This window comes from Muscardinus avellanarius (assembly GCF_963383645.1).
Source record: "Muscardinus avellanarius genome assembly, chromosome: 10".
In the NCBI taxonomy this organism is placed as follows: Eukaryota; Metazoa; Chordata; class Mammalia; order Rodentia; family Gliridae; genus Muscardinus; species Muscardinus avellanarius.
The window spans coordinates 29,328,029-29,343,982 of record NC_137796.1 but is presented as its reverse complement, the minus strand read 5'-3'; the positions used below and the strand labels follow the sequence as shown (position 1 = coordinate 29,343,982).

Below are 15,954 nucleotides of genomic sequence, written 5' to 3'. Positions count from 1 at the left end.
CCAGTGGAAGAGCCACATGGACCATCATTCCCTATGCCACATAAAAGCCTCAAAATAGGAGGAAAGGAGAAACCTTAACAAGAAGTAAAAAAAAAAAAAAAAAAAAAAAAAAAAAGGGCAAATTAAGAAAATGGAGGGACAGAACTGTTTCCAAGGCCTCAGAGAACGCCTCTGATTTGTACTCCACTTGCAAGTCAGAAGCTTCTCTCGGCTGAGCACCAGGACAAGCTGCTGAGTCCCACAGCCAGTCGGGACAATGAGAGGAAGATGGACAGAGCGCCCACCCAGATCCACCCACCCACACTGCTCTTAGGACTTGACCCGGTGCCTCCAGAGGCGACAAAATGCCGGGGCCTTTTGTAACACGTAGGAAACTTACCCATTTAGGTGTAAAATCTAAAGGTAAACTTGGACTTCTCTTCCTGGGTCATCTTAAGCTATTTAAGGCATTTTCTGCTTTGAGTACTTCTGTATCACTTCTTTCCAATGTTTCAATTTCCTCTAAAATTGACCATACCCTATTACCTCTTTTTACACATCTGAAACCTAAGAATTAACTTTAATGTGTGCTATATGCAAAGAATGACACAATTCAAGAAAGATAACTCTTCTCCCCACTTACTTTGCTGCCTTCTTTAAATAAATGTGAGCTGAAATAAAACTCCCTAGTTTATATAGATGAAAAAAACTCCAACCAAAACGGCAGACACAAATGCAAAATGGGATTAAGTGTTGGCATCTTTGAAAAAAGCTGCCCCAGCTTCCAGGCAAATACAACACACCAGAGGAGTTTTCTTTTTATTATTATGATTATTCATATTGTTTTACAATAAAAACAAATAGCTATGCTCTCAGCAAAACAAAATTTTTAAAAATCACAAAAATTTACTAACAGCATTTCAGGGTAAGGCTTTTGAAAGATTTCTTGAAATAAATTATCTCTGCCTACATCTATACCTATTAGCCTTTTGTTTCGATTACTCATCAACGCTCTAAAAACCTTCAGTTAGGTAAAATACATTTACCTTTACCAATAATTTTAGATAATACTGGATTTTTCCAAAAAGAACTACAATAAAAGTATGCTTTCAAACATTAAAAAAAAAACTTAATCCAATGGGACATAAAACTGAACAGTGTAACCTATGATTCATGTTTCAGGTCCTTAAAAGTTAAATGTGTGAAATTTGTGAAGATTCTGGTCCTGGACCTGCTCCAAAGCATATGGATTCAGCATCTTACCTTTCTATGTTTAATTAAACCAACAGGAATAGAGTTATGACAATGTATGGGCTCCAGGGAATCAAGATACAAAAGGTATCTTTTTATTTCTTTGATAATGCTCTTTGAAATTTATTCCCTGTCTTGCAAAGCTCACAACTTCTCCGAGGACCAAACTCACGCTTTGGCATTGCCTAATTTACTCGACCAAGGAATTAAAACCACAAACCAAAGCCTACTGCTCAACCCTTCTGCATGTCCGAAAGGGCAAGGAAATGGGTGCAAAGGGAGGGAGAGACACCCTAGGGCAAGATCGTGTGATGCAGGAGCACCAGCGTGAAGAGAACTAAAGCCAGCTGTGGGCGCCGGGCGCAGGTCAGTCCCAGGCGTCCCGAGGCAGAGAGGGGTCACCTCCTCCCACTAGGCAGCCGTGGCTTTCCCCTCTGCTCCAGGGATCAAACCAGGAGTTCTTTTGACAAGATGCCTGGCTAGCCCAGGGGTTCTAGAACCTCTGGGTCCGGCCTCTGAAACATTCTGAATGCTTCCTCACTAAGGACAGTACTTGACAACATCTTTCCCCCTCGCATGGAGTCAGCCTGTCCGCATGGTTTCTGTGCACCACTCCCCACCCCAAGCACACACTCCTCCTGCCAGATGTGGCACTAAGAACCCCAGCATCGGCTGTGACTTGTGCACAAAGCAGTCACTGAAGCTGCCTTTGGCAGGCAGGCGGTTGCCCACCTCCTCTGATCACCCCTCGCCCCAAGAAGTCCAGTCAATCAGAAGAGACCATGCCTAGAGTTAAAATGTGCAGTGTTTCTAAGGGGAAGAGAATCGTCACATAGAAAGTATTACAAAAGAGGATTAAATTTGTCAGCTGTCCAAACACTATTAAGACCACATGCTTTATACAGCGGCAATGCAGTCAGCCTGCTTCTTCACGGGGCAGGCAGAACTGGACCAGGCCACTTCCGATCGGGCGCAGGGCTTGGAGGCAGCGGCTGAGATGAGGAAGCGCTAGGAAGTCTGCTGTTTCTGAAGTCTCCGTTCGGCGGCGGCAGCCAGCATCCTTCGACGCAGGGTCACAGGGTCAGAGGATGTGCTTTCTGAAGTGAGGAAGGTCTCTGAGGCTGTGTCATCTTCAGAGCTTTTATTCAAGAATCGTCTACAAAAGACAAGAGTCACATGAAGATGAAAGCCTGGGAACAAGTCCAGCATACTGCTTTATATTAAACCTCATCCTTTTCCAGGCAACTTTGTGAAGTGGCCACTCAGCGGTGGCGAGGAGCCTAGCACCCACGGGGGAAGGGGAGACCTATCCCTGTGCAGATGAGCCTGAGTTTCCAGGAAGAGGCCAGTCGAGTGGCTGTTGGGCTCCCTTCTCTCTGCCCATCCCCTGCCCACAGATACATAGCACATGGTCCCTACAGTCACAGGTCTGTGCAGGGCCCCAAACACAATACTGGCCTGTCCTCAGGAACTGAAATAAAAAGCTCCCACCCATCCACTGAACATTACTTGCTTCAGCTGCTACCTGCTGTGCAGAAATATGTGGCACTCAAATGCATGTAACTCTGAATGCATTCAGCTGGCCCGAAAGGCAGAGCACAAGAGAGAGGTCTTGGAAGTGAAACCCAGGCTGGGGTTAACCTCCCTAGGACTGTTTCTTAGCTGTACACCTGTCAAATGGGTATATGGTGCTTCTTAGAGCTGTTAAAAGAACAACTGAAATATCTAATACAAGGCCCAAGAACACACTGGTCAGAAGCTATCTGTCCTAGTGTGGCTATACATGTTCATGGGAGAACCAGTTGGGCTCATAATGGCCAGATCCTCTGTTGTTTCAAGAGAGGCTTGAAATCTGAGTTTTCAGGTGGCATCTAATGGGTTTTCAATGTTATCACCTGTTTAGAGAGATGTGGGCCCAACATGACAATGGCCTTTGCCACTGGTTTCTGACTTGGGGTTCACGCCAACTACTGGTAGAAAATAACTTACTTCCGAGCTTGCTGTAGGAGGTCATCCTTACGTTGGACTAACATGCGCTGTCTCTCATCAGCAGACTTGGAGAAGCGGCTCCCCCGGGCCTCAAAGTCTTCCAACTCACTGGGCTCCACGTCTACTTCACTGAAATCCAAGGTCTCCTCCAGGCGAGGACTGAGGTCCAGTGGCACACGCTCAGTCTGGACAGAGAGGGGCAGCTGTGAGCAGAGGCCTCCCTCTCCTAGCCAGGGTTCCCCGAGAGCTTCTTCTGCAGCCACAGGAAGGGCAGCTGCCAGGCAAGGAGCCATGAGCATACGCATGATGGAAACTCAGGCTCCTGGAGGGCAGGCCCATGTATGCGGCTTGGGTGTTACTAAGACACATGACACTCAGCATCATAAGAAAGTGACTGCATTATGAAGAACGTGTACTTCCAAGCTGCACTCTTGGAGCACAACAAAGTTAACTCACATTCTGGGATTGTTCAATTCTTCTAGTTACTCAAGTCTTATCATATCTATCGCACAAATTTTATACCTTCACTCTTAATAGATTAAAAGGGTAAATGCTACGGACCCTAAAAAAAACAAACAAGTAGATGACATGGTTCCTTGTATAACAGATGTTAAAATGAGACACCTTCTTGGTTTTTGCTGAAACTCTCAAAGGACAAGACAATGTTCAGGTGCCCAAACAAAACATCCTTAACACTACTCATGCTGCTGGATGTAGACCCAGACATGCTAGTGCCACCATCACTACCTCCAGCTGCGACAGGGTCACAGGCAGGCTGTTTAACTTAAAGAGTTCCTGGTGCGGGTACTTCTCTGCCACCCACCTTCAGCACCACTACCTGCCTTCAACAAGCTTGAGAGGACTTTAAGAGAACCATATGAGAAGCCTGACTATGCACATCCCCTGGAGTCTTGGGGACACAAGGACTGATGACTGAGAAATATAAAAGAAGAAAAATAAAGCAGACCAAAAAAAGGGGTAAGAGGTGTTATGGGAGCAAGTACCATGTCCACTGATTGAAGGCAAGATTGTCTTGCTAAGGCTGCTAAAAATAGACTTTTCCCCAAAGGACCATGTGGAGGAGTGAGACCACCTCCAAGAAAGGGGTAGTCATAAAGTACCACCGCAAGTTCAAGGGAACTATATTTGAGGTTTTTGGAGCTAGCTGGGGAAAGTAGACAGTTGAAAACACACACACACACACACACACACACACACTCACTCTCTCTCTCTCTCTCTCTCTCTCTCTCTCTCTCTCTCTCTTTCTCTCTCCTTCATGAGCCTGATACTAGAAGGGGTTAGGAAGAACAGCTAAGTGAATACAGGAGGAAATGGTACAAAAGGAAAGCGAAGCCTTCTCCACCTGGCCTGCTGTCTAGGCCTGCCTCAAACCTGAGCAAGGAACAGAGCTGATGCAACTACTGGCCCAGACTGGGGTTTTAATGAACTGGCTGTTATCTAAGGACTTTGCATTTCCTCTGAAAAAACAAACATGTTACATAGCAAACTTCCACGTGAAATAAGTTACTTCCCTTCATTACTTTTTTTTTTTTTTTTTTTTTTTGCGGGTCTGGCGATGTAACCCAGGGGCATTCAACCTCCGAACTACACCCCCTGCCCTATTTTTTATTCTTTATTTTGAAATAGGGCCTCACGGAGTTTGCAAAGAGCCTTACTAAGTAGCTGAGGCTGTACGCGAACTGCGATCCTCTAGTCTCAGTCTCCCAAGTGCTGGGATTACAAGTGTGCACCACCACACCTGGCCCTTCACTACATTTTTAAAAATTCAGAAATCGGAGCCAGGCAGGATGTGCATGCCTGTAGTCTCAGTATATGAGAGGCTAAGATAGAAAGATTGCAGGTTCAAGGCCAGCATGCGGTAACTTAGTGAGGCCCTGTTTCACAATAAAAAATAAAAAGGGCTAAGAGTGTAAATCAGTGGGAATATGCCCACAGGTTCAATCCCCAGTACAAACAAACAACTGCAAAATCAGAAGTCATCATCTACCTCTGAAAACAAAACTGGAGAATGAAGACTGAAAGTAAATGTGCTGTACCCACAGATGTCCCCCTCCACCCAAGCTAGTCTAGAGTTCATATCATTCCTATCTCTATTGAGCTAGGTATCCAAAATCTGGAATGCAGAAATGGACTCCTCTTTCAGAATCCATGCACTGGTTCTTAAGTGCTACACACTCCGATTATGGATTTGGAAATGAAAACTTTAACCTAGTAGCCAACGTGAAAAACTCTTTGTAGTTTTTGTAGTTTTCTGTTTGCTGGGAAACCCAGGAGGTACAGGCAGCCTTCTTGTGGCTTATCAGTGTAAGTCTCTGCTTCCAAAAGCCTTGGACACACTAGAAGCAGTACCACCTTAGGCTGGAGCCCCAGGAGCAAGAAATCCTGGACACCACATATAGGGGAAGGCAGAGATACCTGAAGGCAGAGATGTTTGCTTGTTATTTGGGGTCTCCTAAGGAAATGTTTTGAAAAGCATGGTAACTGCTGAAGCAAATGGAATTAGAACGGAAGGGCAGTCACAGGAGTCCCCATGTTGCAGGGCTAAGGGCAGGGGTGTACTTCTGCCTAGACACAGGCAGGGGGCTGCTTTTTCAAAGTGGGTATCTAGACACATCTGGTTCCCAGTACAGCCATGCTTCCCCCACCCCACCCAGCTCAGGAGGTTGTTTTGGCAAAGTGCTTGGAAACACCTGGAAATCCTGAGTTGATGACATGAAGTGTGGGGGAGAATAATTCAACAGTCTCAGCTCCCTGGGGAGCATGCCCTGGTCCATCCCCATTTGGGTTTGGATGGGTTCAACCTCATCAGAGCCCAGGATGGGGCTCCTTGGGCCCTCACTCAAGCTCAGGGGGCAGTGCTGGCCCAGGTAGCACGAGGGTAACACCTAGAGATGGGCTACGGGGGACAGCTACAGCACAGGTACAGCTTGATTAGTCACCTGTAGCAGGAGATGGACACTGCACACGACTTTCTTTTGTACTTTTGCTCTCGGGTTCACAAATGCCAAGACTGAAGATGACCACATGACTCTTCCAATGTTCCCTGTGCCGCTCTTACCTGAGGAGAAGGAGAAGCTTCTCCCTCTTCCTGGTCAGCACTGGGCCTGTCCACAGCACTGTTCAATGCAGGTCTAATGTTATCTGACCTCTGAAAGACAAGCAGCACAGTCATTCAGAAAGAAGCAATAGGCAGAGGGAAACCTGAAGTACAGGGGGAGCTATGGTCCCAGTCATAGCCTGTAACTCTAACAAAGTCTACAAAACCAAAGAGATTAAAATTTTGCTATAAAGATTAAAGGTAAGACAAAGGAGCCTGAGGTTCAAATTTAAGTTCCTGGTTTGAGAGTTAACAGCTGGCTCCACATTCAGTTTCCCTTTCTATTACTGTACAAACAGTAATGGTACAACAAAAACAATAATGACAGCAGCAGATAACACTGAGCAAACACTTTATTCATGGCACCAAAGAAACCCTGCTGAGACTGTTTCATCAACCTCTTTAACATCCTATGAAATAAGTACTACTGTTATTCTCAATTCAGCCAGTTCAATAAGAGGACCGTTGCTGTAGATATGCTGGGTTCCTGCCCCCATTCTTTAAGTCTCAGCACCTCAGCGTGTGATGGCCAGTTTCTGTATTTCACCACCTGGGGACTTTGGCCACATGAAATAACTCTGCCACCTCCAGAGGCAGCCAACAGCCAGGTCAAATATCTGAAAAATGGGACTACTAATATCACAGCTCGTTTGACTCCAAAGTCCATGCTCTTTGCTTCTTTGAAGAATTTGGAAATTTTGTACACATACACATACACATACACGTGCGTGTGCACAATGGGAATTGAACCCAGGCACATTCTACCTGAGATATACCCATCATTTTTTGTTTTTTATTTTGAAACAGGGTCACTAAATTGCTGAGGGTCTTGTTAAGTTGCTAAAGCTGACCTGAAACTTACAATCCTCCTGTCTCAGCATCCCAAATGCGGGGAATGCTGGTGTATGCCACCATGCCCAGCTTAGATTTCTGTATATTTTTACATACTGAAGTTGAATTAATTTTTTGGTAGATTATTCTTTATATATTCCTTAGCCCTGCCAAAAAAATTTACCTATGTTAATACATCTTGTACCCATCAAAAGGTTTGTGTGATGGCTTAAAATTTCTTTTTTAAAAAGCCAAAAGTATAAGTCTCAGATGTAAACTATAAAATATCACACAATGTGCAAGGCAACTAGGGACAGATGACATTATGTCCCAGAGAAGGAGACCTGCAAACCATAGCTCCAGGACCACATTTACGCCTCCACCTGTTTTTATGAAGTTTTACTGGAAGTTCTACTGTTAATTCATGTACATATTATCCATGGCTACTTTGGTTGAAACACAGTCTGATGGGGCCACAATGCCTAAAATACTATCTGCCTTTTACAGAAAAAGCTGCCGACTCTTGTCTGAAAGGAGCTGATATTACAACCACCTAGTCAGGCAAAGGCAGGCATATTTGGATTGTATATCTGTACAAAAAATTACCCCATACACCTATTCTTATCTTTGGTGAGTCTGTTCTCATTCATAATTTGGGAAAAGTGAGGGAGTTTATAGAAACTCTTCATCAATCATAAATGATATTCAACTGTTAAGCAACTAAAAAAATTAACTTAGAGGACTCATCTTTGTGAAGACAGGATCCATTTATCATGTTTATAAGCCCCAGTATTACCTGTGTAGGAAAAGGTACTTGAATCCGTCCTTCCAAGATATTGTCTGTTGTTATTTCAACTGAGCGTGTCAGCTGGAGGTCCTGTAGCACAAGGTGATATGGAACCTGGGGGAACATCTCTTGAATCTGATGAGCCTAGAGAAATACAGAGAGCCCTCAGCAAGGTTCTTCCCACACCTGAGGCCACCGTGCATGGCAAGCTCTAGGTATACGACACGAGGTCATGCCTTCAAAGAACAGGTAAAGAGGCTATCTCCATTCTGTAGATCACTGTCACACTATGATTCTTTTAGTATTTCCCAGGATGCCAAACAGACAGTTGCAAACAGCACCCATTTGAAAATAAAGAGCACACAGAAATTCAGTTGGATCCCAAGACAGATTCAAATAGAATATTGCAGGTTTAAAAATGTTCATTTTAAAGCTCGGTATACCTTAGGCATAAAAAGCGGTTTTCCTAAAATATCTAAGTCCTAAAAAGAACAAACTTCTAAAACAAATAACATGTATGAAGTACAAATTCATTATGTTAGCATAAATGAAAGAGACCTGACAGCACAACTGTAAGATTCCATTTATATAACATCCTGGCATAGGTAAAATTATAGGGAAAGAAAACTAATGAGTGGTACCAGGGCTGGGGGTCGGGAAGTGACTACAAAAGGGCACAGTGGCATGGGAGAGGAGAAATGATCTACTCTGTATCTTAACTGTGCCGATGGTTACACAACTGTGAGTTTACCTATATAGTAAACAGGGTAAATTTTTACTGTTTGTAATTGTTATGACAATTTGAAAAACATAATTAGAAAGAATGTAAATCCCTAATATTCCCCTGAAGCTATAGTTTTTAAACTGTAATCCAGAAGTGTCTCAAAGTCCAGTCAGGGGTCAAGGATGGTCATGTGTGTAGAAGGGGAATAGAGAGAAGTTCTGGCATACTGCTGCCATCCTCCATCCTTCCACCCAGGGGCTCCAGATCATTACACACACACACACACACACACACACACACACACACACACACACACACACACACACTATGTAAATGCTTACATCCAAGATTGTACCTGATGATTAAAAGAAAAAAAAGGAGGAAGAGAAAAAAAAAACTATTATGGGCACAATAAAGTCTTCTGTTGGTCTGCTACCTCCAAAGGAACATACTATTATAGAGAAGGAGTGTGGGAGAGGTCTCGACATCAGGAACCTGGAAAGAAAAAATCAGGTGAAACCAGTACAGACCTTGCTTAGAGTCATTTAGGGGTGAGTGTTGGCAAGACAAGAAGTTCCAGCAGGCCCTGAGGCCTCTACACCACTGTGGTCTCCTTGATTGTTCATGTGATATCAGCAGATCATTTTTCCTCAAGTCAAACCAAAGCTAACTGGGGAAGAGGTCTTAAGAACCTTTATGATCAGATAAATTTCTTCTCAGTTTTCAAACAACTATTCCTTTATTCCACAAATAAAAAATGCCTAGGATTAATTTTTCTAGAAATAAAGTTGTCTACTATAAAAATCCAATAACTTAAATATTGGAGCTTATAAAAAATGCATGGTTCCAGTAAATTAGTTGTGCTAAAAATAGTCTGTTCCAAACCATGGAAGAACAGCCAAGGCCTGCCTGAGAATTCTAAACACCCCAACTTCAACAAGGTAATACTCATTCCTTGGCGGGCTACTCATCCATGAAAGCTTACTGTTGCCAGGAAGTAGGTGAGAGAACCTACCTGCAGAGCTTCCCTAGTAGCCTAACACTAAAGCACCCACACAAAGCCTGTGTCAGCCCCACAGTGGGCCATGGTGGGCACCAGACTCCAGACCACCTGCTCCCACCATGATGCTACTCTCTCCATCAGTCCTCCTCTCATTTTTTTTTTCTTTTTTTGTGGTGCTGGGAATGGAACCCAGGGGCATTCAACCTTTGAGCTATACCCCTAGCCCAATTTTATTATTTATTTTAAAACAGGGTCTCACTAAGTAGCTGAGGCTGGCCACGAATCTGGATTCTCCTCTCTTAGCCTCCCAAGTACTGGGATTACAAGCGTGCGCCACCACGCCTGCTCTTTTTCTTTTTTTATTGTGATCAAAACCATTTATGATTAGGTGTCATGGTACATACCTATAATCCCCAACTACTTGGAAGGCTGAGGCAGAGGGATCTCAAGTTCAAGGCCAGCCTGGGCAACTCAGTAAGACCTATTTCAAAACAAGATAAAAAGGCTGGAGATGAAGTACAATGATAGAATGCTTGCCTAGCATGCACAAGGCTCTGAGTTCAATATCCGCAAACACCAAAGGGAAAAAAATTCCATCTTTAAGTGTATAATGAAGCAAACGATATGTGCATTGTTGTGAAATAGAGAAGAGATTTTTTGGGGGGGTCGTTACTGAGGATTGAACCCAGGGAATTCTACCTCTGAGCTACACCCCCAGCCCATTCTTATTTTTATTTTTGAAGCAGGTCTCACTATATTGATGAGAGTCTCACTACCTGCTGAGGCTGTCCTTGAACCTGTGATTCTCCAGTCTCAGCCTCTCAAGTAGTAGGATTACAGGTGTGTGCCAACACACCTGGCCTAGAGAGCTTTTTATCTTACAAAACTGAAATAACTACCCATTTCCCCTCTTGCCCTAGTCCTTGACAACCCTGCTTTATTGTCTATGACTACCTTAGATGTCTCATATAAGTAAAATCACACAGTATTTGTCTTTTTTGATTGCTTATTTCACTTAGAATAATGTCCTCAAGGTCCCCTCATTTTGTAGCATGTGCCAGAATTTCTCTTTTTTAAGGCAGAAATATTCTATATTCCATGTATATTTTACATTTTCTTTATCCATTCATCTTTAGTAAATGTTTAGCTTGTTTCTACCTCTTGCCTACTGTAATCCAATTTCTTCTTTTTTTAAATAAATTTTTATTGGTGCTAGTTATACATCTTAATGGGATAACAAAAACTTGTGGAGATATACATGCACATATCACCCAAACAGCCCTTACCTAGCCCCTAACCCCTTCCCTCTCCCTCTCTCCTTCCCATGCTTGGCTTCCTGATTGACGTTGATATGTTTAAGTACATCACGTGCTTTCAAGAGCTTCCCTCTCCCCTCTCCCATCCCCTCAGGTCAACTTCACTGCTCCACTAAGGATCCCTTCTTCATCTAGAGTTCCTCCTGTTACCCATTTCTCCCTAGTTTTTGCACATTAGGAAAAGCATCTGACTTCTTATTTTTTGTGACATTTCACTGTAAATGCCATAATTCTGTTCTCCTTAATGGCTGGGGAAAATTCCATTGTGTACACATCCCTTAGTTTTGTAATCCACTCATCCATTGAAGGACATCTTGGCGGGTTCCACAGTTCGGCAATGGTGAACTGTGCAGCTATGAACATGGTTGCTCATGCATTAGTTTGGTATTTTGGCTTTCATTCTTTTTGGAGATACCCAGAGGTGGTATTGCTGGATCATATGGTAAGTTCATTTTCCTTCTGAGGATCTTCCATACTATTTTCCAAAGTGGTTGCATTAATTTGCAATCCCACCAATAATGTATTAGAGCTTCTATTTCTCCACATCTGATTAATTAGTTTCTTTCTTCCTTGGAAGCCCTTCTTTTAATTTCCACACTTATTCCCATTTATTGAAATCCTGAAAGCCAGAAGGTGAGTAACTTTGACAAAATGATCCACTCACAAAAATTCTTTTTTTTTTTTTTTTTTTTTTTTTGGTGGTACTGGGGTTCCTGGAAGCACTCCCAGACCTATTTTTTATATATTTTTATTTGGAAACAGGGTCTCTTAAGCCAGCTTGGCTGGCTTCAAACCTGCGCGATCTTCCAGTCTCCGCCTCCCAAGCGTGGGGATTTCAAGCGTGCGCCACCACGCCCGGCAAAACAACATATTTTTTTTAATAGAGGTCACTTGGATTTGGAAGTCTGCTGGGAGATGAGGTGTGGCAGCAGCAGCTTCTAGGGCTTCTTGGCCACACAGTTGCAGGGCCCCATTGGCTCTTTGCTGTGGAGCAGGCCCCAATCCCAGCCCCGCTGTGCAACAGGCTCCAGGCCCTGTCTTGCTGGCTCCAGACCCAGCCTAGCCACGTGGCAGGCTCTGGGCCTTGCCTCACTGGCTCCAGACCCGGCCTTGCCTTGTTGCAGGCTCCAGGCCTGGTCTCGCTGGCTCCAGACCCATCCTCGCCTCGCGGCAGGCTATGGGCCCAGCCTTGCTGGTTCCAGACCTGGCCTCACCGCGCAGCAGGGTCTGGGTCCAGCCTTGTTGGCTCCAGACCTGGCCCTGCCACGCAGCAGGCTCTGGTCCCCGCCACTGTGGGCAGGAAATCTACAGAGGTTCCCATTTTTCCTTCCATTTTTTTTTTAAGTAGGAGAAAACAACACATGTCATTTGCAGAATCTGGAAGCGCGAATCCCTAGCAGCAATGGATTTTATCTCTCCCTCGAAAGCGGAGGCCCACAACTTCACCAGGGAGAGTGGGATCCGCTGCGCAAGCACAGTTCTGCCCCCAGCTCAACACAGAGGAGCACAATAGCCATGAGCACCGAGGACTCCCAGGGCGCCCAGCACAGCGAGGTGGCCCGGTCATATGGGCAGGGCTCCTTCAGTCTCACCCCAAACATTTTTCTTACATAGTATGTTGTCCAGAATTCCTGAGCATGTGCAGTAGGAGTAGTCTACTTTTGGGGAGATTTCTTCAGAAATTAAAGGTGGATTTGATTGGATCTGTCTGCCTCTCCCAAATACTGGCCGTTGCTGCTGCCGCTGCCATATTGGCCAGTCTCTACAAAACTTTTTCTTAAATAGTATGTTGTCCAGAATTCCTGAGTGTGGGGACAGGAGCAGTCTACTTTTGGGGCGATTTCTTTAAAAATTCAAGGTGGATTGGATTGGATCTGCCTGCCTCTCCTGCATACTGGCCACTGCCGCTGCCACGTTCTTGGTCTCTCCTAGAGTATGTTGTTGTTAAGAATTCCTGTGCATGTGCGGCAGGAGCAGTCTATTTTCTGATCTCTTCTAGGATGTCCCTCCAAAAATCACTTTTTTTTGCAGTGGCAAGAGCCACGCTGCCATCTTGCCCCTAATTCCGCCATTTTCCACTCTCTCTCTCTCATAGTATGTTGTCCAGAGTTCCTGAGCATGTGGGGGAGGTGCAATCTACTTTGGGGGAGATTCTTCAAAAGCTCAGGGTGGATTGGATTGAATCTGTCTGCCTCTTCTGAATACTGGTTACCATCGCCACCGCCATCATGGTTCTCCTCCCACGCATTTTTCTTACATAGTATGTTGTCCAGAATTCCTGAGCATGTGGGGCAGGAGCAGTCCATTTTTGGGGAGATTTCTCCAACAGTTCAAGGCAGGTTGGATTAGATCTGTCTGCCTCTCCTGAATACTGGCTGCTCCATCTTGGTCTGTCTCTTCTTATATTTTAGATAGGAAGTCAGGGATGAAAATATCTCTGTATGTTGTCCCAATCAGATATTAATCCAAAATCTGTTGTCCAGGGTTTCTTAAGAGGAACACATGTCCTATTCGGCCACTGCCAGCTGTTGCCACTGCAGCAGCCGCCGCTGCTGCCATCTTCCATGGGCCCTCTCCAATTCCTTCTTTTTAAAACAAATCTCAAATGGCCTGCCTGTAGCTATCTCCCTCTTATTAAGAACAAATCCTATCCAGGTATGGTGACACACACTTGGAATCCTAGTATTTATTAGGCTGAGACCAGAAGATCGTAGTTCGTGGATAGCCTTAGGTACATAGCGAGGCCTTTTACAACTCAGTGAGACCCTGTTTCAAAAGTAAAAAGACTAAAAAATCAAGCTAGGGGTATAGCCCAGAGGTACAATGCCCCTGGGTTCCATCCTCAGTCCCGGAAAAAAAACCAAAAAAACCCCCAAAAAACAAAAAAAACAAATCCTTCTTCTGTTCAGGTTCCCTAGACTTTGCTTTTGCAGTTAGCTTTCTATCTGTTCAGTACCATCAATCTCTGCCCCTCTGGCGATCACTCCTATTCACACACATTCAGAATCTATGATAAAAACAAAACAAAACAAAAAACCATGGAGGGAAGTCAGAAATGTAAATGTAACCAACAAAGTACTGCAGGTTCAGTGTGATCAACTGAGAGCTAAAAACTCAGGGGAAACTTGGTGATAGGGAGCCAAGCGCCCTACCCCATAGCACTGCGATTTACCTCCAGCCCAAGCAGGTTCCTGCAGGAAATAGATGAGAAGCACCTCCATTAAATTTGCCAGAGCACTCCTTTTTCCTTAGCAAGGTCCACTAGTAGGATAAACTAGGTAACTAGAGCCTAACCTGCTGAGGCTTATCAGAACCTAGCTGACCTGGGGGAGGGGGGTAGGAATACCCATCTCCAGGCGGCTCTAACCTTCCTATAGAGAAGGAAAAACATAACTCAAGCCATCCTGATCCTAAGAGAGCAGGGGGACACTGACGAAGCAGCACTTGAGATATCCATAGCCCAGAGGCACCGGCTCAGAAAGACTGACCTGATCACAGGACTCAGAATGCTTCCCTTCCCCACCACCTCACTGAGGCTTATTTACCATGAGCCCTTTTACACAGTAACCACATCATGCCTGAGTAAGAAGAAGAAAATATTAGGCATACTACATGACAAGATATCATCTGAAGAGACAGAAGCAGACAGGGCAGGTTTGCTGGAAGTATCAGACTGGGAATTTTAAATAATTATATTCCATGCTGGCTACTTATCAGTGCCCTCAGTGTATATGCTAAATAGTATGAAATAACAGATGGGCAATGTAAGCCAAGAGAGCTGGAAAATCCTGAGGAAGAGCCAAGAAGAGGTGCTAGAGATCAAAAAGACTGTAACAGAAATGAAGAATGCCTCTGTGGGCTGGACATCTGCTGCAGAAGGACCTCAGAGCTCAAAAATATAGCAACAGAAACTTTTAAAACTGAAAAACAGACAATCAGGACTGAAAATCACAAAGTAGAGTATCTGAGGATTATAGGGACAACTACAAAGAGTATAAATATACATGACGGCAATACTAGAGAAGAAAAAGAGGGTCAGAAAAATATCCAAAGCAGTAACATCAGACATCAAATCACAAATCCAGGAGGCTCAAACAACACCAAGCAGGAAAAATGTCCCCCAAACAACACCTAGGCATACCCTTAGCAAACTACAGAAAATCGAAGTCTTGGAAGAAATCAGAAGGAAAAATAAGAATTGCATCCAGCTTCTCAGAAACCATGCAGGCAAGAAGAGAGGGAAAATATTTAAAATGTTGAAGGGGTTAAATAAAAACCCTAGAATTCTGTAATCTGTGAAATTATCCTTCAAAAGTGATGTAGAAGAGCCGGGCATGGTGGCACAAGTTTGTAATCCCAGAATTTGGAAGGCTGAGACAGGAGGATCATGTTTCGCGGACAGCCTCAGCTACTTAGTGAGGCCCTTTGAAACAGAGTCTCAGTGACACCCTGTTTCAAAATAAAGAATAAAAATTAGGACTGGGGGTGTAGCTTGGATGTAGAATGCCCCTGGGTTCCATCCCAATACTGAAAAAAAAAAAAATGATGGAGAAGTAAAGACTTTTTCAACAAGCAGAAATTGAGGGATGCATGGACAGTAGACTGGCCTTGCCTCAAATGATGAAAGTTCTTTAGTGAGAAGGAAGTTGATATGGATCAGAAACTAGAATCTACATATAGGAAGGAAGAACATCAGAGGAGAAATAGGTGAAAGTAAAATAAAAACTTGTATTTATCTTACTCTTCTTTTTTTTTGTTGTGGTATTGGGGTCTGAACTCAAAAGTATTCTGTTTCTGAGCTACACCTTGAGCCCTATTTTATTTTTGAAACAGGGTCTAAGTTTTGGAGGCTTCACTAAGTTGCTAGGGCTGGCCATGAATCTGCAATTCTCCTGTCTCAGCCTCCCAAGAACTAGGATTATAAGGCATGCTCTAACATACCTGGCTTCTAGCTCT

The 15,954-nt window shown here is 44.1% G+C and overlaps 1 protein-coding gene across 3 annotated transcripts in view; it reads right to left on the bottom strand.

Moving 5' to 3' along the window:
• Window positions 1–2,238: 2,238 nt before the first annotated feature.
• AMFR (autocrine motility factor receptor) overlaps window positions 2,239–15,954 on the bottom strand; it is a gene marked incomplete at both ends in the record, with an annotated part of 47,817 nt that continues 34,101 nt past the window's right edge. For all 3 annotated transcript variants that reach the window (XM_080702063.1, XM_080702065.1, XM_080702064.1), the window contains 4 exons: window positions 2,239–2,386; window positions 3,220–3,404; window positions 6,299–6,388; window positions 7,965–8,099. In XM_080702063.1, the coding sequence (XP_080558189.1) occupies window positions 2,239–2,386; window positions 3,220–3,404; window positions 6,299–6,388; window positions 7,965–8,099 (558 nt within the window). The remainder of the gene's footprint in view (window positions 2,387–3,219; window positions 3,405–6,298; window positions 6,389–7,964; window positions 8,100–15,954) is intronic.